The sequence below is a fragment of the Ahaetulla prasina genome, chromosome 2 (genome assembly GCF_028640845.1).
Source record: "Ahaetulla prasina isolate Xishuangbanna chromosome 2, ASM2864084v1, whole genome shotgun sequence".
Lineage (NCBI taxonomy): Eukaryota > Metazoa > Chordata > Lepidosauria > Squamata > Colubridae > Ahaetulla > Ahaetulla prasina.
The window spans coordinates 219,510,394-219,533,038 of NC_080540.1; the positions used below are offsets into that span (position 1 = coordinate 219,510,394).

Here is a 22,645-nt window from a genome sequence, read left to right on the forward strand (position 1 = left end):
TCTGCCAACCTAGCAGTTTGAAAGCATGTAAAAAATGCAAGTAGAAAAAATAGGGACCACCTTTAGTGGGAAGGTAACAGTGTTCTGTGCGCCTTTGGAGTTTAGTCATGCTGGTCACATGACCATGGAGACATCTTCGGACAGCGCTGGCTCTTCGGCTTTGAAACAGAGATTAGCACCGCCCCCTAGAGTCAGGAATGACTAGCCCATATGTGTGAGGGTAACTTTTACCTTTACCTATGTTAATATGATATGCTATTTTAGCATATGGTTCTGCTTTTAATAAGAGGTATAGTGCAGCAGGTATGCAAGTGATATAAGATATACAGGTACAAGTTTATAACTTGGGACAATTTCACTATTTTCATTTTTCATTCTCTTCTAGAGACAGAATCCTGAAGCTACATGTTGGCTTATGAAAGATATGGCCAATGCTTGTATATTCAAAAAGATTAGCCATGTACTAGTTCAAAAACTAGTCTGTGGCTAGTCTTTTTGAGTGACCTATATTTTGCTATCAATGGTTCAATTACAGTCACAAATATTACGCCCTCATCATAAAGCTGGTATTATCTAGGGAAAAGACTTTTGTTCTCAAATCAGACATATTCCATTTAATATATTGTATACTCTAGTAAAGGGGGGGAAAGTTAGCAAAATTTATATAGGCTAAAACCTTGTAGAACCCGCCAAATTGCCCCAAGCTGTATGCAAATTTAAAGTCAATGATAAATCTATTACAGCTTGATTTTTAAAAAGTTTGATAATTAGCTATGAGGCATGGTGACGCACTGGTGAGACCAATATTGTAGGCTAATTCTGCTGACAGCCAGCAGTTTGTTTCTGATCAGCTCAAGGTTGACTCAGCCTTCCATCCTTCTGAGATTGATAAAATGAGGACCCAGATTGTTGGGGGTAATATGATGACATTGTAAATTTCTTAAAGGGGGTTATAAAGCACTGTGAAGCGCTATATAAGTCTAAGTGCTATTGCTACTTTGTGGCCTGCATTACAATCTGTACAATAGTCACAGTGTGTGTTACCAATTAGCCTGTTAATTTAATTGGATGGCTTTACATGCTACTTGAAAGAAATCAAAGAAAGAAATGGAAAAAAGAAATCAAGAATTGAATTTTCTCTTTCTGTAGCGGGTACACTCAGTTATCTCCCTTGCACAGAGATGCCCTTGGTTTCTATTAGGAACATACTATACATCTCTTTCCATTTGAAACCAAGCACAGGCTATGAACAGAATAAAATTGTGACAACCACCTCATGAGTGATATAGTTCATAGGAAAAAAATATCACACATCAATTGCTGACTGTAAATAGGTATCTTAGGGATTCAGAGATGGGTTTCAGCAGGTTCTGACCAGTTCTGGAGAACCGGTAGTAAAAATTCTGACTGGCCCCACCCCTATCTATTTTCTGCCTCCCAAATCCCAGCTGATTGGGAGGAAATGGGGATTTTTGCAGTAACCTTCCCCTGGAGTGAGATGGGAATAGAAATTTTACAGTATCCTTCCCCTGGAGTGGGGTGGGAATGGAGATTTTACAGTATCCTTCCCCTGCCACGCCCACCAAGCCATTCCACACTCACCAAGCCACACTCACAGAACCAGTAGTAAAAAAATTTGAAACCCACCACTGTAGGGATTATGTCAGAACTACATGATATCCTGGGAAACGATGGCATCCACATATTGAATTTAGATCTTGTCAGTAATCTATAGGTAGTTCTTCTTCTTTTTTTTTTTTTGAATTTATATCCCGCCCTTCTCCGAAGACTCAGGGCGGCTTACATTGTGTTAGGCAATAGTCTCATTCTATTTGTATATTTATATACAAAGTCAACTTATTGCCCCCCCAACAATCTGGGTCCTCATTTTATGTACCTTATAAAGGATGGAAGGCTGAGTCAACCTTGGGCCTGGTGGGACTTGAGCCTGCAGTAATTGTAATTGCAAGCAGCTGTGTGTTAATAACAGGCTGCATTAGCCTGGTGAGCCACTTCCCAGCCCTTATAGTTGTAAGTTCTTGACTTACAACTATAATTGAATCTAGAATTACTGTTGTAAATAGTTACAGTGGTTAAGCAAGTCATCATATGTCCAGCCTGATTCTATGACTTTTTTTTTGCAGTGGTCGTTAAGCAAATGCAGCACTGGTTAAGTGAACCTGTTATCCACAATGGGCAGTTTTTGCTGGAACATGGAAGAAAATGCTGATTTCCCGCAAAAAAATGTAAATTACAGTCATGCAGTGGCAGGATGTAAATGAGGGCAAGCACCCAAATGCAGTCATATGACCACAGGGGAATGATTGTTGGAACTTTGAATCCAGGTGGCCAGTATCTTTTTGGGGGTCTGTCATCATTTAGAACAGTTGCTAAGCAACCAGTCATAAATCAATGACTACCTGTACTCACACAAATGAACAAAGCACTGTTAATATGCTAGCAAAAAAGTTTTAAGCTCTCCAATAAGTAAGATCTTCAAAGTAACCCACTTTTGCCTTATTTTCTGCAATTTCGCCTGGAAATAACAATCACTTTAACATGAAGCAGTCGCTATGCTAAATAAGATTACATGATTGTAAGATATTTTATGACAAGCTTGTGAAATACTGGAACCAAAGTGAAACAAAAGATAGTCTTCTTTTTAAGATATACCCCAACTGTAAAGCTAATTTTATTATTGATGTGGGTTGCAGAAATGCCCTCACTTCTGTGGTCCTGGCAGAAAAATAATTCTTTCTGTATTCAAAAGAATAAATTCCTCTTTGGAATTTAAAACCTCCGATCCCATACCCGGCCAATTAAAGATGGAAAGTGCATTGAATTCAGTGACATTACACAATAAGGAACAATGGTGTCTTCTTCCAATGTGGTAATAAAGAGGAAACAAAAATATCTGCGCATGAGAAACATTAACTTCAATGTTTGAATTGTTGAATCTTTGAAGGAAAAATGGCATGCCCAGAAATAATCTTCATAAGTTTTTACAGATGTTCTCTGACATTTTATGAACAGCTTTTATGACCATTTTAACAAGGACATCTATATGCACATATCTGGATACTATAGGAACTTGTGTGATTTTTTTTTTCAGTAAGAATTTAACATTCAATCCAAGTTCAATTGAGTCAATTAATTGCAATGGAAAGTTTCAGAGATAGAAATGGAAAAACATTGCATACATTCCAGCTCAAGTAATTATATTTGCATCTCAACCACTGTTGAATTCCATTCCATATACATTTGTAAGTTAGATACTGAAGGTAGCTAACATAGAAAATGTTCACACAGCTGGATGTGAGAAGTTGAAGGCAATCCCACTGCAGGACAGTGCAAATCAATGTCTTCAGCTCATGTCATTTGTGAATTATTTTTTTGCAGGTATTCCATACATTTTGAAACAAAGACAAGGATAGGTTGCATCCTCTCAGAAGCAATCTTTATGCTCTTGGTGAAGAACCAGTGAATTCAATTACTTCTTTCGAGAAAGTTTTGGAAATTAAACTGTGTAGTGCTACAGATTGCGCTAACTGATGAGATGTTTTCATGGACAAAAGATTCTTAAAGGTAAAGGTAAAGGTTCCCCTCGCACATATGTGCTAGCCGTTCCCGATTCTAGGGAGCGGTGATCATCTCCGTTTCAAGGCCAAAGAGCCAGCGCTATCCTAAGATGTCTCCTTGGTCATATGGATAGCATGACTAAACACCAAAGGTGCATGGAACGTTGTTACTTTCCCACCAATGCAAGTTTTTCTACTTGCATTTTTTATGTGCTTTTGAACTGCTAGCCTGGCAGAAGCTGGGACAAGTAATGGGAGCTTTCCCCCGTTACGCAGCACTAGGGATTCGAACCGCTGAACTGTCAAACTTTCAATCAACAAGCTCAGAATCTTAGCCACTGAGCCACCGCGCTTCCCTTGGTAAGATTTTTACCAACCAGCTAATTTCTTTTTAAGATATAATAGGATTGTGCTTCTAAATGTTTCACCATACTATTTTTATTGGAAGGCAAAGATGACTCTAACTGAAGGGAGAAAATTGAAGTTGCTTCTGATAAATTATAGATGGCACACAGAGAGTTTAATTATGGTCCAGTGATTGACACCAAGGAAGCAAATTAAACCTTGCAAGGATGATAAAGCTGCAAACTGAATGAGATTATGGATCAAGAACAGTTAATTAAGCTTCATTGCAGATGAGCTTAGGAGCAAAGTGCAGGAATTGTGATATGAACGCAACTTTATCTAATTTACAAAGTTGGAAGTGGGAATCCAGTACTATGAGAAACAGTGAGAGGCGACAATATGGAGTGAAAAAAATGTGTTCAAAGAGTCTGTCCACAACAAAATACCCAAAAGTTAATCAACAACAACAACAACAAAAATGAGGACAAAAGAGGAACCAAATATAAAAGTATACACATAAGCAAAAGCACAAATTTTAAAAATAACAATAGCCAAGTTGACTGGGATATGTGTTCAGTATTCTATTCAGTTGTTATTATGGCGCAAATTCAAAACCTTTTCCTTCTTACTGGTTCTAATTTTCACATTTGGTTTGGATTCCAAACTTGTTAAAAAGGAAAAGGGTTCTTTTGACAGCCTACTGTGGGTGCTGTGGTTGTGGGTGATTTGTGGAGGCTCACAAATTAATAAAAGGGACTTCAATCAGCATGAAAAATGGGTTTGCTGGGCAGGGGTGCCCATTGTTCAGTGGTGCACCTTCTAGGCTACAAATTTCTCATGGAATTGACTTTAACGTGAATTCATTCTTTCTAGCATTGGATCTAATGCTGATTGTTTGCTCAGCCAATTAAAAACTGATTGTTTTATATATCTGCTGCCGCTTGTTGTCATGTATATTTTTACTAAAAAAATTTAAATAAAAAAAGTATAAACTGCCCTGCTGATATAAACATGATCGATTAAAACATTTTTAATCAAACCAACAGCAAAAGATCATCTGATTGTCTTTTAAATATGGGCCCTGAGGCCACCATATTTTAAAATTTTATCAATATGGTAAACTTGGGCATTTGTCCCCTCTTAGCCAAATGTTCCACAAGGACTCTTTGCAGAAATATTTTTTAAAAAACATTTCCTAAACATTTTGCAGCAATTCAAATAAATTGAAAGTGTGGTTTATTTTTTTTAAAAGGCATTATTTTGCAATTTAGGAAGGCATTGCCCCTCAATGTTCAAATTTGAAAAACAAAACAAAACACCACTAGACTTCAAAGTTAACCAGACTGTATTCATTCCATTTTACACATCATTATTTTCAATCCCCATAGACAGGGAACAAGGAAAGGAGAAAGGAAATGCAATGGGGGCATTTAAAAATATTGCAGTTCTCCTGTTCTAAGGATAAAGTTATCAGCTGTCCCTTACGCTGCCTTCCTATTCCAAGATATTACCATTTATTTCACATTTTTGTCTCTCATTGAAAATGAGAATGTGGTAAAACATGCAAAACAATTTTTATTTTCATGAAGGTAAGTTTTGTTACCAACTGACTGGCAGAGGAAAAGGAGATGTCAGCTTTGGAAGTCATACTAGGCCGAAGGCTTCCACACGCTGCCACCTTCTCCTGTGTGGGAAAGTAGGAGAAGGGGTGGTGGTACAAGGGGCTATTAGACATAATTACATTCTTCCTGCCGGTCAAGGTCAGGCTGAGCCCACATCTGGAGAAGGAGTGGCCGGAGTGATATCTCGAAATGGGACGGTTGGAGATTAGAGCATGTGATCGGCAGAGGGAGGGAGGGGAGGGAACTTTGGAGTTTGTATTACTGATGGAGAAACCCGGATCCCCAGATTCGGATTTCATCCAACTGTGCCAGTTTACCTATGCTAGTAAAAGAACGTTGAAAGATGTTTGCTTTGGAGTCTTTTCTGCAGGAGTGGGTTTTCTGGAACGCTGACAGGAGATATTTGTCGGCAGGCGATTTTGGCAATAGATTTTTGGCAAGTAATGCCTTGAACTTTTTCTGGTTGTTTTGTCACTCACTCCCATACTCAACCATTTAACCATCAAATGTGAAGAAAGAAAAACACTTTAAAGGGATTAGGATAAGATAATTAATTAAGCATCACTTCTTTCATGTAACTTTCCCAGTCTAAACTTCCTTTTTGCTATTTTTTTTCTTTAAATAATGCGATACCTAAGCATTTCCACCCATGATGATTCAAAACATTTTGTTCTCATTTTAATTAAAAAGTAGCTTGGCATTCCCAGGTGTATCTCAAGATTTGACCCCCAGATTATTTGGATACAGGATATTTAATTTAATATGCTATTAAGTTGGTTATAATGTTCTCATTGATAATACGGTATATTTTGTTTTTCTTCTGCATTAAGCAGAAAGAGAAAAAGAGATTGAAATGGTCTTTTGAACTATCCCTGAAAGGAAAAGTATCTGCAGCCAGCCACAATTTTAAATATAGAACAACACTGCCTGAAAGAGAGATATTTATTCATCAAACCTCTCAGGGATGAGATATAAAAGAGACTAGTGAGATACTCTGTAATGTATTACTGTAAGTTTTGGCGGGAGTTTTAGGCGGGAAATATCTCGTTTCTGATTGGATGCAGCCTCAGGCTGAAGTGTATATAAGGAGAGGTTTTTCTCCAGAGTTTTGCTGGGTCACACTATATTAAAGAGCTGTTGTCACTAACCTGGTCTCCTGCCTCGTCAATACCCAAACATAACATTGGCGACGAGGATGGGATTTTGAGGCAGAGCACCAGAACAGAGCTGAACTCACTACGAGACTCAAACCCAGCAAGGTGACGGCGAATGCAGCGATGACCGGCTACACGCCACCCACTCCGTTTGACCCTGCCCAGGAGACATGGGGAATATATATGACCCGTTCGAAAGTTTCCTGGAGGCAACGAGCTACAGGGAGTCTCCGACAACCGCAAACGGGCTTACTTCATAAGCCACTGTGGGTCCGCAGTCATCGCCGTCGCAGAAGCCCTAGCGGAGCCAACACCGCTACACTCCGTATCGTGGCAGACCCTTCAGACCCTCCTGAAGAATCACTACGCACCAGCCCCGTCCAAATACGTTCGACGGTACGAGTTTGGGGAGCGCAGGCAACAAGAAGGCGAGTCTATCAGCGACTACATGGCAGCCCTGAGACAAGCCTCCAAGCATTGCAGTACCGCGATCTGGACGAAGAGCTGCTGGAACAACTTATACGGGGGTCAGAGACATCCGTTTGAGGAGACGGTTGCTAGCCAAGAGCAACCTGACATTGGCAAACGCCTGGACGAAGCCAGAGCCCATGAGATGTCCAACCATGCAGCAGACACCTTACAAAGCGACTCACGCCGATGGCGGGCGCAAAGCCGAGCACAGTCCACCACGAAGAAACCTATCGTGAGACAACGAGCGAAGAGGAGGAAGAAGTGCACTACAGCGGAAAAGCGACAAGGGAAGACCCGGAGGAATGCGGAAGTTGCGGGGGGCGACATCAGCGCCAAAGATGTAAGTTGAGGGACGCCATTTGCGGCGGTGTGAAAGGAAGGGCACCTGGCTCAAGTCTGCCGAGCACCCCAACCTTCCGCCGAAAATTCAAATCGGCCAATCAGAGCGGCTCTGAGTCAGAGATGCAAACCCCACATTCCCGAATTTCAAACCAGCCAATCAGAGCGCGAGATCGGCGAGGCGACCCGCGATTGGCCAGGAAAGAAAGAGCGAAGTCAAACCGAATGACTGTTACCATAGACCACGCAGCTACCCGCATCGAAGAAAAGATCTTCACAAACCCGACAATTGAAGGCGTACCGTGCCGACTGGAAGTAGACACAGGATCAGCTATCACAATCATGTCCTGGGACACTTTTGTGAAAGCCTTGCCACACATCGCAAAGCGCAAGCTACAGAAACAACGGCTCCGGTGCAGGATTACCAGGGCAACCGCATCCCTGTTCGAGGACAACGACCGTCGAGGTCAAGTACGGGACATACGAAAAGACCCTGCCCATCACGTTAGTCGAGGAACCTTGCCAAGCTTGCTGGGGCTAGACTGGTTCCGGGCGTTGGGAATGGGGTGACTGGCGTCCACGGACGGATGCAACCTGCAAAACACCCTAATGGAGGAATTCGCAGACGATTCGAGGACCGTTTAGGCAAGTACAAGGGACCCCTATCTCCTTCAATTTAGACCCCAAATAGCTCCCATTAGGTTAAAGGCAAGGAGGGTTCCTTTGCACTCAAACCTAAAATCGACAAAGAGTTAGATAAATTAGTCAGCCAGGGGATACTAGTGCCAGTTGACCATGCCAAATGGGAGACGCCAATCGTCACCCCTATAAAACCAGACGGGTCCATAAGGATTTGCGCTGATTACAAGGCTACCTTGAACAAAGCATTGCAAAAGAGCGCCTACCCAGTTCCAGTAGTGCAACACTTATTGCACTCACTAGGCACGGACAAGTTTTCGCCAAATTAGACTTGGCACAAGCGTACCAACAGCTACCCGTAGATGCTAGCACAGCTGAAGCCCAGACCATTGTAACGCACCGGGTGCCTTTAAGTGCACCCGGTTACAGTTTGGGGTGAGTGTGGCCCTGGGCTATTCCAAAATTTGATGGGCGGCTCCTACAAGGGTTACCGGGAGTCGTACCCTATTTCGATGATGTGTTGGTATCAGGGGAAGATTTAAGAGAACTGGGGAAGCGATTAAGGAAAGTTTTGGCCATTTTAGGTCGGCAGGATTAAAAGTCAAAGCAAGCAAGTGTCAGATAGGGTCGAATCTGTTGAATTTTTGGGCTATAGAATAGACAAAAAGGATTCACCCCACTGAGAGCAAAGTCAAAGCGATAAAGAGAGCCCCAGCACCCAAAAACAAGACAGAACTCAGGCTTTCCTGGGTCTGGTAAACTTTACGTGTTTTTAAAAGACAAGGCAACCGTTGCTGAACCGCTGCATAAATTGCTTGGAAAAACACTGTTTGGTCGTGGGGAAGTCAGAGAATAGGGCATTTGAGGCAGTAAAAGTTTGCTATCAAGCGATAGCCTGTTAATACAATACAACAACAGACTGCCGTTAGTATTGGTTTGTGATCGTCCCCTATGGAGTAGGAGCTGTACTTAGCCACAGACTCCCAAACGGCACTGAAGCCCTATAGCGTTCTATTCACGAACGATGTCCCGGCTGAAAGAAATTACAGCCAGCTAGATAGGAGGCTCTCGCAATAGTGTCAGGGTGAAAAATTTCACGAATACGTTTTGGGAGAGACTTTGAAATTATCACTGATCACAGACCGCTATTGGGGTTACTGGCTGGCGACCGCCCAACGCCAGTAGCACTCTCACCTAGACTGACCAGATGGACTATTTTCTGGCCGCCTACTCCTACAAACTGCAGCATCGGCCTGGAAAGGAGCTGGGGCATGCGGACGCATTGAGCAGATGCCCATTGCCAGGGAAATCGAGGACCCCACCCGGGCACCCGTTCTACTAATTGACTCTTTGGACTCTGGCCCAGTCACATCGCAGGAAGTGGCTCGGCCTCCTACCGGGACGTTGTTTTAAGAACTGTAATCAGTTGGGTTCAAAGGGATGGCCGCTGCCGGGCGACGCTTTAAAGAGTTTGTAAAGAAAAAGGGAATTGTCTGTACAAGGGGTGCCTGCTCTGGGGGATAGGGTGGTAGTTCCAGAGAAGCTGAGAAAAAGTCCTGGAACCCCTGCATGAGGGTCACGCAGGAATTGTGAGGATGAAGGGTTTGGCAAGGAGCTATGTCTGGTGGCCCCTAATGGACAGGGAAATCAGTGACAGGGTTGGCCGATGCCAAGTATGTCAGGAATCCAGACCACTACCACCCACGGCCCCAGTGTTGGAGTGGGAGAAACCCCAAGGCCCTTGGTCCCGCATACATATTGATTTTGCCGGCCCTTCCACGGCCAAACATTTCTAATTGTGGTGGATGCATTCTCCAAATGGCTGGAGATCATCTAATGAAATCCACAACCGCTGGAGCTGTCATCTGCAGCACTAAAACACCTTTTCGCCACGCACGGGCTACCGGACACCCTCGTGTCCGATAACGCCCACAGTTCACCGCAGCATTATTTGAAGGGTACCTGGCTGAAGAGGGCATCCGACATGCCCTCTCAGCGCCGTTCCACCCTGCGTCGAACGGCCTTGCTGAACGATTTGTTCGGAGTGCGAAGAAGCGCTATCACGGCGGCCCGGCGATTGGCAGTCACAAATCGACGATTCCTAACTGTCCAACACAGGACCCCTGTGTGGCCACGGCCGCAGCCCAGCCGAGCTATTAATGGGCGGAAGCTACGGTGCCCGCTAGACCGGCTACACCAAGCTACATACAGGACGGGTTCAAAACAAAACCAGATAGAACCGAGAGAATTAAACATAGGAGACTCAGTGTGGGCACATAATTACAGCGACGGCCCTAGCTGGAAGAGGGGATAGTCATAGACAAACGGGCCCCAAATCTTATCTAGTGGAACTAGACGATGGCAGAATCTGGAGGCGCCACATAGATCAATTAAGAAACAGATTGAGCGATAAGGCAGAATCAGGCGAGACCAGCCCTGACTATGATTTAATTAACCCCACAGCTGACTGGAGCCGAGAACAAACAGAAATCGTAAGCAAAGAACCAAACAGAGACTTATCTGAGTCAGGCGAGGTCCAGCGACACCCTCCGGTCCCTCTAGAGGACAGCAGGCCCGAGCCGGCGAATAATCCAGGGCCGGATGGAGGAGCTCAGAGGAACGAAAAGTCCCTCCGCAAGCTCGACTCAACTCCAGAAAGTGAACTGCGCAGGTCCGGGAGAGTCAGGAGACGCCCCACGTACCTGCAGGACTACGTAGAGAAGTAGTATGCAAATATGGGCAAAGTGCCTTCTGGGAGGGAAGGAGTGTAATGTATTACTGTAAGTTTTGGCGGGAGTTTTAGGCGGGAAATATCTCGTTTCTGATTGGATGCAGCCTCAGGCTGAAGTGTATATAAGGAGAGGTTTTTCTCCAGAGTTTTGCTGGGTCACACTATATTAAAGAGCTGTTGTCACTAACCTGGTCTCCTGCCTCGTCAATACCCAAACATAACAACTCCATGTAATGATATGTAATCATTAAAATGATTTTGGGATTTATGTTTATGTTTTCTGAACAAATTGGAAGATGCTATTCTGGAATACAAGAGAAAAGCTTGCAAAGGAACATTGGAATTGATCTCAGTCTCTTTTAATACTATCCACTACCCCAAGTCTTGTGCAGGTAGTCCTTGACTTATGACTGCAAATGGGACCAGAATTTCCATTGGTGATTGTTAAATGAGTTGTGTCCATTTTACAGCCTTTTTTTTTTACCACAGTTGTTAAGCAAATTACTGCAGTTGTTAAATGAATCACAGGGTTATTGTCAAGCGCCAGGGAAATCAGGAGATCCAGGCCGTTCAAATGAGTATAAAGATTTATTGCAAGCTTAAGCTCTCTACAACAGGGGTGTCAAACTTGTGTCATCACGTTGTTGACATGTGACGCATCACGACTTTTTCCCTCTCTGCTAAAACAGGGGTGGGCATGGCCTGCGGGCCACCAGTTTGACGCCCCTGCTCTACAAGAATCTGAACTACTGATGGTCCAACCAAATGGGTGGTTGATAAGAATCAATGGAGCTTAAGATGGGCTGAGCTTAGATCTCTTGTGGCTACAAAGGGATTCGAGACTGATGATGCATTTGACCCCTCCCTCAGGCTCAGCCTGGTCATCGCGTACAGTCATAAACTATCTCGCCTCCTCCATTGACTTGCTTGTCAGAAGCCAGCTGGGAAAGTTGCAAATGGCAGTCACTTGAATCCAGGATGTTGCACTGACATAAATTCAGTTGGTTGCCAAGCACCTGAATATTGATCATGTGACTTTGGGGATGTTGCAATGATCATACAGTGCAAGGACTGGTTGTACAGTAAGTCACTTTTTTTCAGTGCTACTTTAATTTCAAATAATCTCTAAATAAGTGATTGTAAATCAAAGACTATCCATGAAGCATTTTATACATATTGGCTAATGTATTTGTATTATTAATTATTGGCAGTAATTGTATTATTAAAATAGTATTGTTATTAAGCCGCGAGCTTAAGACACATCTATTTATTTGCGCAGGACTGGGCTAGAATCTTAATTTTAAATTTAGTTTTTATCAGGGTTTTATTATTTTAATTATAATTTTAAATTTGGCCATATTTAATAAGTTTTTTAATTAGTGTTTTCTCTTGTATTTATATTTGTGTTTTTTAATAGGCTGTAAACCGCCCTGAGTCCCTCGGGAGATAGGGCGGTATAAAAATGTGATTAAATAAAATAAATAAATAAATAAATAAAAATAAATTTCATGTTTTCTAATATGGGAGTGTGAGGTTTTTTTTAATTAGTCAGAAAAAAAAAAGAAAAAATGGAACACATCAAAATGGATCAAGTAGGCTCTATTTGAACAGCTTTACAGAAGACAAGTAGTCAAAGATGCCCTAATATAGATTAGCATACAATGGAACGGCTGTGGCATTTATTAATTACTGAGGTTTTGAAATAGATCAGATTTGCCTGGAACCATTAGGTTGCCATCCTCTGGTCTAGTCTCTGTTCTTATAGGTACCATAAAGTTTTAGAGAGTTATGTACCAAATTTGCCTTCTCTGGAAATTTGGAATTTTCCCGCCTAGTATGCATCTATTCATTACCATTCAGTTATTTGCAAAAAAATAAATGCTTAGCTCTGAAACTATCTTAAGAGCAAAGCTTCAGAATTTGACTGGAATTTCTATTATTTCCATCCGTCTGGGTTTTATTCCTTACTTGTTTCTCTTCCTTCCTTCCGCAACCCACACCCACACTTATCATACAAACACAAGGTAGAAGCAAACCATCCACGTATGTCTGAACGTTGCTAAACAGTGCTGATACTACATGTTCTTATTATAGAATCTAAGATTTATCATGAAGATTCCTCTTTTCAAAAGGCCGTATAGTCCTTTCATTTCTGCATACGCTCTTCGAAGTATCATTTACATTTAACATGATTTTGACAATTTAATGAGAAAAACAAAAGGAATAGAATAACTTTTAAGTAAAGATCGGCTTTTTACCAAGGCATTACCGGTAGTGACTATGTCAAAACTATTTTAAAATGGTAATCTGCTGCCCACTTTCTGTGATGTAAGCCTTCTTGGTTTCTAAAATCATCTTTAAGTGCGCTTTAAAGCTGAAGAGTGACCATCAGAAATATAAACTGAAGTGAAAAATGATTACAGCTTCCTTACTGATGTTCCTTATGAACTCATGTATCAAATGTTTTACAAACTGTTGTAGATGACAAAATTAGCCTAAATCAATTTTTGCTAAAGGGGAGCCCTACAAATGACCAGATTAGTAATTGTAGGGTTGAGAAACTTTAAGATATAACACAAAAACCAAGCAAATCAGAAAACCCTTAAGCATAGTCATTCCAATTCAATTTGATATGTTAAAAAGTGTTCAGTTCCACATAAAGTATTTGAAAGAATTAATTTTCCTTGCAACTTCTGATGGCTGACTGTTGCCATTCACACCAACCCAGGTATGGGCAAATAGCCTGGAAAATAACAGAACAAACTGAATAGACATCGGGAACATCTTGAATTCCATTGTAGAGTGGAATTACTTACACACACACTGCCCTAGAAATAACCCTGAATATAATAAAGTGGATAGGAAAATAATTCACTTTAAATCAGTGCAGTTATTTTGTGCTGGATGCCAGGAAATATGTTCCCAATTGTGTTAAATTTCTCCCTTTCAAATACAACGTGGCAAAGTGCAAATGACTTCTCAAGGCACTGAGTGAGGACCCATAGGAAGGAGAAGCAAAGAGCAAACAGCAGCCTACCTTGGGGGACAAGGCTCCAAGTTACAAGATCTCAGCAACTGTGGGGGGCGCCGACTGCTCACACATAGATTTTCATCTGCAAATTCTCTGGTCTGTTTATTCAGGCAAGTCACTACAGCCTCCTGGACACCTGGACACACAAACCAAATTAAATCAAATTAATGTTTAAAATCCTGCCGGCTGCATTCCAAGTACAGAGTCAGCAAAGAGAACTGCAGACATGATACTAAAACAAGAGATCCTTTGGAGCAGCCAGCTTGGGAGCTTGATTCCTTTGGGAAAGCAATCTGATACTCTCTACTGTCAATAGGACAGCAGCACATATGGCTACTACCCACAGAGGAGCATAGTGACTTACAAGTGGAAAGGTAATGCCACATGGCAGATACACAATAGTTCTTCTAGACAATTGAAAAATATCTTCCTTTTTTTAATTGATTAGATGCAGTAGCTGTTTTATTTTTTTATTTTTCTAGGAAGAAATAGAGTGATGCAACCCTACTGCCTGCAGCTAAAGGAAATGCACATCTAATGTTTATTGTTCCGAAGTGAAATCCAGCACTGAATTAAAACCACTCTATCAGATAGCAGCACATATAGTATATCATTATAATTGAGTGTTCTGGATCTATAGAAGTGGAACAAAGATTTAGAAGTCCCAAAGAGTCGATAAAAAGAAAGCACAAGTTTATTTGGTTTTAGTGAGTTCAGCGGGTTTGAAATAGCTTGAGGGTCTTATTCCAACTTGAGCTATGAATATATTTGTGAAATGGCATAGAAAACTGGTTAATCCAGTATTTTCTGAAACACTTAAGGCTTCGTTTCAATTTGTCTCCAAAAACTTACAGGTATTTTTTAAAAACTCTAGCTAAACATGAACACGGAGCAGACCTCATAATGAGATGAAACCTATGCTTAGCTGACTTTTATAGAGCTCATTTTCAAGATACTTTTCAGTTTGCTGTCATTTCTTCTGACATAACAAAAAAACAAATTACACATGCTTCCAGTGTTTGTGGCATTGAAGCCTGCCTTAAAAAAATCCACTCTCAATGCGCAATGTAATTTTATAAATAAAAAGAAAGATAAAAAAAGAAAACCTGACCCATAATTCTGTTTCCTTCACCCTCTATGATCTTCCAGCACACTTTGAACATTTCTATACTTCAAGACAGGGGTGAAATGCTCCAGTAGCGATGGCAGCAGGTGGTTTGGAGAACTGGTAGCAAAAATCCCTGCCCCTCCCCATTTCCAGCTGAGCCGCGCGATCATCCAAGGTTTTTTTTTAACTTTTAAAAGCATTTTTTCTTCGGCCGAAAAAATGCTTTTAAAAGTAAAAAAAAAAAGCCTCTGGTGATCATGCGGTTCAGCTGGGATTGTCAGAGGCTTTTAAAAGCATTTTTTCTACAGCCACTTTGGCCGAACAGGTTGTAGAAAAAATGCTTTTAAAAGGCTCCTCTGACAATCCCAGCTGAGTTACCTGATCGTCAGAGGCTTTTTATTCTTTTAAAGGAAAAAAAATGTTTTTAAAAGAAAAGAAAAGCCTCTAACAATCAGGCAACTCAACTGGGATTGTCAGAGGAGCCTTTTAAAAGCATTAAAAAATGCTTTTAAAAGTAAAAAAAAAAAAGTTGGCCACGCCCACCCAGTCCCATTACCCTCCCAAGCCACGCCCACAGAACTGGTAGTAACAAATTTTACATTTAACCACTGCTTCAAGATAAAACATTTATTAGAAGACAAGAGCACTGTATCCTCTAGTAATTTCTTGACAGGCTTCAAGTATAACCTTCAATCTTCAACATTAGGACATACTAATTAATGAGAGCAAAAATATGCAAATTCACTGCTGCCCACCAGTGTTTTCTAGTGCTGGAATAAACAGCCTGCCCAGGCCTTAGGAAACCAAATGCTACAATTCACAGGAATGGTCTTTGCAATCTGGACACCCTGTTCAAAGGTCATCTGACTGTAATTTCAAGATTTACTTGAATGGTGATATTTGGCATTGCCTCTGCTGCAGAGATAAAAAAAGAGTATAGAAGGAGAAGACGCTGCACAGTGCTTCAATTCACTGAAGCATCAAAATCTTTTGAAGATGATAGAATGTTTATAAAACCAACAAGCAAACTTGAAAAAAACATTGGTGAATGAGAAAAAAATAACACGCTCATCTATGCAGAATAGACAACACAGTGGTTTATTTTTTAAGACAAAATTTAAAACAAACATGCCTTTTTGTTGTGATGGGTCAAAGCATTGTTCCTCAAAATAACAACGCATTTTAGCAAAAAAAGAGAAAATTCTCAGAGCTGTTAAGCCTGACATATTTTGGTTTATTCCATGCTAACTTGATTTTGCAGTATCCCCACAAAGCCATACAACGCTTAAAAGCATTTGCTCATGACTTAAATTTCAGGCAAATGAGTATTTTGTGATACAAGGCACACAAGAATTCACACTGGGTAGAAAAGATGTTACAAATGGAATTCCAATGCAATTTTATCACTGACAGATGTCAAAACAGGACAGAACAAGCTTATGAATTCATAAAAAGGAAGTTGCCATGAACAGAAAAAGTTCTAATGCATAAATTGTGATTTAACAGTATCCTATTGGTGAGAGTTCTGTGTATGCAGCCATCAATATGAAAAAATGCTTCCCCATGTAAATAATAGGAACAACAATAAACCAAAGCTCACTGAAATGCAGGTTTAGGTTTACACTTAAAATAGTCAAGTATGAACACTACAACCACATGTTTGCAAGTGTGTAGTGTATGGAAACACTAGTCAGAGCATTGGAATTGTTTCCTGTTCTTTGTAATTGCATTTTTGGCAAATGGATACTGTATAATATGCTTCTCATTATTACAGAAAAGGGCTATATATAGCATTTCATAGCAAGGAAGAATGCTTGTTGGAATGCTCCTTTCCTTGAACTAAAAAAAATACTATTTGACTTTATGAGTTAAAGAACGTAAACTTACAGAATTTAACGTAGTCATTATTTCTGTTTTATTATGTTTACATTAATATAAACATAATATGAAATAATTAAAAAATAAATATGTAATATATAATAAAGAAACCAAATATTCTTTCCTAATCAAGTTATTTAATTAGGTCCAGTTTTAACTATAGGACAAGGGTTGCTCTTTTTCTTGAACTAAACAATACTATTTAACTTTATGATTTGCTCCAAACTTTGGTTTGTTTCCCCCTCCCTTCTTTATTCTTCCTCCTTTTGTATTGTATCTTGTAAACTGTAAGTTTGCAAATAAAGACTGTTCTGCTTTCATTGGTTATATGTGAGCTTCTCAGGAAAACTTTCTGCCTGAAGAATGGGATGAAAAAAATGGTTTTAAGTCAATGCAATAATAAATAATGAGAAAAGGCTGCTCAGAATTGGGAGTAAAAAAATCATTCATTATAATTTGAGTATTTGAGATTCAAATTTTAAAAAATATCAATAATTTTAACATAGAAGCTGATTTTACCTTCCTTTGAAAAATCTCTCTTTATGATTTGGAAATTAAAATGCCACATGGTGCAAGAGTAAGACATGGTACGAATCTAAGTAGCTTTTAATTCAGTTTCAATATACCATCAAATGAGATTTGCAATGTTTATATCTACTAGCAGAACATAATTGTTACATGATACTTGATGACAGTGGTAGAAGACTAGCCACTGAATATAGACTAAATTACTAATTAGTTCCTTCTGGCTGCTATTCCTTTGAGGGCAAAAGCCTACTTCTGTGTCTATTATATTTCATCTATGGAGAGTAGAAAAAAATGCAATTAACTTATCTGTCATGTAAGATTATTTTAAATGTATTTATTTCATTTTAATTGTGTGAACAGAAAGTTGTTTCTTCAAACATGCTGGAAGGCAGCTGTTTTGCCAACAACTGTAAGATATTGAACTGAACACATGCAGTGCGATAAACAAGGATAATAAATACAAACATAGCCGCAAAGCCCAGGGACAATACTTTATTTTTACTCAGTTCCATCGAAGTATTTCTGTTAAAATTGGGTCTTAGATTAAGAGTTCGGTATTTGCAAAATCAGTATTGACAACTGGTTATGAAGACTGAAACCAGAGATTTCACAATATGATATGATGCTAACAATAGCAATGCACGCGAAATAGTGTCCTAACTTCTCTCGGAACATTTAACTGATGAGACGGTTGACACCACTGGCAATCAAACAAGTTATTTTTTTATCATTATAAGACTTTCTGGTTTTACAATTTGTTATGGTTCTATGCTGATTTCATCTTTACGTTTCCTAATCAGTCTACCCCACCGTGGTCCCACACCACAATCTCTGTCTTTGTTTTCTTTTCATTTATTTATGAATGCTTCATTTAGTAGGACGACACATGCATGAGTGGGGATTCATGAACGTAAAACTTCAAACTGAGGTAAAGCTTGTAAAAATGAATGTTTCTAATTATATTTTCACAAGAGAATCAAGTAAAGCTTGATTTTGCTCAAAGCTACGGTACAAGCTAGTTAAATGTACTTACAGGTAGTCCTCGACTTACAAGTTCATTTAGTGACTGTTCAAAGTTACAATGGCACTGAAAAAGTGACTTATGGCCATTTTCCCCACTTCTGACTGTTGCAGCATCCCCACGGTCACATAATTTACATTTGGATGCTTGACAATTGACTCACATTTATGATGGTTGTAGTGTCCCAGGGTCATGTGATCCCCTTTTGCGACCTTCTGACAAGCAAAGTCGATGGGGAAGCCAGATTCACTTAACAACAGTGTGATTAATTTAACAAGGGCAGTGATTCACTTAACCAATGTGGCAAGAAAAGTCATAAAATGGGGCAAAACTCACTTAACAGATTTCTCATTTAGCAACATAAATTCTGGGCTCAATTGTGGTCATAAGTCAAGGACTACCAGTACTTGGAAAGTGCAAGGATATTGGGATTTTTTCCTGTACTTCTTTTAGCAATAGGCAAGGAGATAATTGGCCAGTGATACAATCAAACAAAATTATTTACCATACCTTATTTCAATATTTCTTTTGACTTAGACGTGACACTGAGTTGAGGGCCATAAGATAGTGATCAACTTACAATTATTGTTTACTAACCATTCAAAATTACAATGGCATTGAAAAAAAGTGACATACAATTGGTTTTCACACTTAAGGTCATCCAACCCTTCTTCTCCCCCCTCGCCCCAGTCATGTGGACCAAATTTGGATGCTTGGCAACTGGCATGTATTTGTGACAGTTGCAGCATCCCAGTGTCCTGTGGGCAATCCTTCCCAGCCAACTTGCAGCAAGCAAAGTCAATGGGAGAAGTTGGATTTGCTTAAAGAACGCATGATTCACTTAACAACTAGTGATTCACTTAACGAGCCAGGGTGGCATAGTGGTTAGAATGCAGTACTGCAGGCTATTTGCCGGCTGCCTGCAGTTTGGCAGTTCAATGCTGAGTGGCTCAAAAGGCTGACTGAGCTTTCCACCTTCCGAGGTTGGTAAAATGATGACCCAGATTGTTGGGGGCAATATGCTGACACTGTAAACTGCTTAGAGAGGGCTGTAAAGCATTGTTAAACAGTATATACATCTAAGTGCTATTACTATTGCTAACCATGTTTTTAAGGTGTAAAACCAAATGTGATTCACTTAACAACTGTCTTACTCAGCAACATAAATTTGGGTCTCAATTGTGTTCATAAGTTGGGGGATACCTGTAATAGGGAAGCTGCCCTGGATGCACAGAACTGCCACCTATTTCTTGATTCAGTAAGGCTGTAAGTCCAGTTACTACTGTAATATACTGAAGATTCAAGCTTTAAGAAGCTGTTTTCTTAATTGTATCTCAGAACCAAGTAGGAAAGAAAAGTCACAACTTATTGTGGGGAGGAAATGGGGATGAACTGTCTGAAAAAGTTCACTCTGTAAGATTTTCCTATTATGCAGAATGCATCCGTAGCCTTTGAAATGCTACAGCTTATTACGTAAGCGTAACTTTTGTATGGCAAATCTCAGCTTCCAACAAGGAAAAGAAGGTAAGCATTTCAGAGAAATTAAGGAAGTTAAGGATTAGAATTGTTAGGTGCGAAGCACTGCATAAACAATTACACCAAAAATAATAGCATTTGGATCGGACACAATCTATATCAAGCAATTCTCATAACAGGCATTAATGGTGATACTCCTTGACTTTTCCTTTAAGTGCCAAGTTTATTAGCTACAGGCAGTGGTTTCCTTAGCTATTTCTGTCATATGTTTTTTCCCCCCTCTCCCCTTTAAATCCAAGCTAATATCATTTGGTGGGATAAGCTATCAAATCCAGCTGAGTTGCCAAACAGGTTCAGGAAAAAGAAATACACAGGCAAGAGCCGTAGGTGTTTGAGATCCATATGTCTCTGCTTACGAGGGAGGCAGACGTCAGGCAATATAAAGTAAATGACACCCGATGCTTCCTGCTTTAGCCTTTCTCTCCAAAAACATGATTCCCTGCCCCAAATGTAAGTGGTCAGCAGGAAATGTAAACAAGCAGGCTACTACATTAGTCATATGAAAGACCCCAGCTGCGAATTTTGATACCCTCTCAATTCAAAAGGGTTTTACATCTGGGCCTCGTTTCCAATCATTCTTCTTCACCCTTTCTTTTTCAACAAGAAGAATGACGGCTGATTTCTCGCATTGTGACTATTTTGGCGAAGCTGATGGAAATCTCTGTGTTGCAGTAACTTTGCGTGGTGGCTGTAATCTGTGTAAAGTGCGTAGGCTGTGGAGAACCCCAAGGGATTTCCAGTGGTGAGAATTCAGCCAGTTCGCACCACTTCAGGAGAACCGGTTGTTAACTTTCTGAGCAGTTTGGTGAACTGCTTGTTGGAAGAAATCATTAGGGCAAAGAACGGGTTGTTAAATTATTTGAATCCCACCACTGGCGATTTTCATCCCTTTGCTGGTTGACTCAAGAATCCGTGGTGCCCCTAAATGGAACGTCACCATTAAGAAGTATTCTTGGTTTTCTACCTGACAACCAAACCATGAACATTTTCTGCAGGTCATAGCTCTGTGATATAACAGAGATACACAGTGAAACTCTATGAGCAAAACCCAAACAAACAGTAAGCAACTAAGGAATGAAGGAGAAACAGTAGCATTATCAGTACTCTAAATACAAGTAGTCCTTGACTTACAAACATTTGTTGAGTGACTGAAGTTACAACAGCACTAAAAAAAGTAACTTAGGACTGTTTTTCACCCTTACGATTGTTGCAGCATCCACATGATCATGTGGTTAAAATTCTGGCACTTGGAAACTGATTCATATTTATGACGGTTGCGGTGTCCTGGAGTCATATGATTGTCTTTTGTGACCTTCTGACAAGCAAAGTCAGTGGGGAAGCCAGTTTCACTTAACAACCGTGTTACTAACTTAACAACGGCAATCATTCATTTAACAACTGTGGCAAGAAAGGTCACAAAATGGGGCAAAATTCATTTAACAACTGTCTCACTTAGCAACAGAAAATCTTTTGTTAAATACCACCAACACTAGCATAAGATTTTATCTTTGATTGAATCTTCACATTTCGGTGAATAGAAAGTATCTAGATTGGATTTAGGGAATTTTTAACACATCATAAAAGAGCTGAGGTGGAGCAGTGATTGGAGTGCAGTACTGCAGGCTACTTCAGCTGACTGATAGCTGCAGTTCAGCAGTTCAAATTTCACCGGCTCACGCTTGACTCAGCCTTCCATCCTTCAGAGGTGGGTAAAATGAGGATCCAGATTGTTGGGGGCAATATGCTGACTCTGTAAACCCCTTAGAGAGGGCTGTAAAAGCACTATGAAGCGGTATATAAGTCTAAATGCTATTGCTATATATGCTAGATCTTAACTGAGCCTTCCTACCATTTTCTAACAAATTCAATTAAAATAAGAAAAGTGAACAAGAAGCAATGCATGGAAACTAATCAAGGAGAGAACCAACTTAGAACTAAGGATAAATTTCCTGACAGTTGGATCAATCAGTGGGATGACTTGTCTCGAGCAGTGGATCAGATTTTTAAGAAGAGATTGAAGAAACATTTGTCTGAAACCGTATAGGGTTTCATGCTATTTCCAGCGGGGGGCTGGACTAGAAGGCCTCCATGGACTCTTCCAACTCTGTTGTGCTATTATTCTATTATTCTGTTAAATAGTTTGAAATCTCAAGCCTCTAACTTTGAGATGGATTCTGCCTACATTAGTTGGATCAGGCAGACATGACTGATTTCAATGAAGTCTAAATGTAAAAAAATAATAATCTGGACCCAAGTACATTACTTCCACAATCCAGTATGTAAGAAACAAGGAAACGAGAGAAATTGCAAATGGAACTCACCTCCACCACAAGCCTCAGAACATTCAGTGAAGCCTTCATATTCCCAATCATAAAGTTCATCAAAATCTTGTGAGCCCCTAAAGAGAAGATCAGGCTCTTCACCAGTTTCACCATTGCATGGACCACCGTAGCAAGCTCGTTCGGACACTGGTTTGGGTCCTTCACATTCATCAATGGGCAAATCTGCCACAGACTGAGAGAAGGATAGCAGCACCTGGCACTTCACCAATCGCACCTGGACACCAACTCCACAGGTCACACTGCAGGCAGACCAGTCCTCAGGAATAAACCTGTGGCAGTGAAACCATTGTGAGAGGAGAAAGAAAGAACATAAGAGCAATCT

At 40.4% G+C, this 22,645-nt stretch overlaps 1 protein-coding gene across 3 annotated transcripts in view; it reads right to left on the reverse strand.

Annotated features, from left to right (window-relative positions):
- Positions 1-22,645, reverse strand: part of ADAMTSL1 (ADAMTS like 1) — a 288,623-nt gene that overhangs the window by 62,871 nt on the left and 203,107 nt on the right. For all 3 annotated transcript variants that reach the window (XM_058168823.1, XM_058168822.1, XM_058168821.1), the window contains exons 14-15: positions 22,303-22,592; positions 13,917-14,046 (exon numbers count right to left, since the gene is read on the reverse strand). In XM_058168823.1, coding sequence (XP_058024806.1) covers positions 13,917-14,046; positions 22,303-22,592 — 420 coding nt within the window. The remainder of the gene's footprint in view (positions 1-13,916; positions 14,047-22,302; positions 22,593-22,645) is intronic.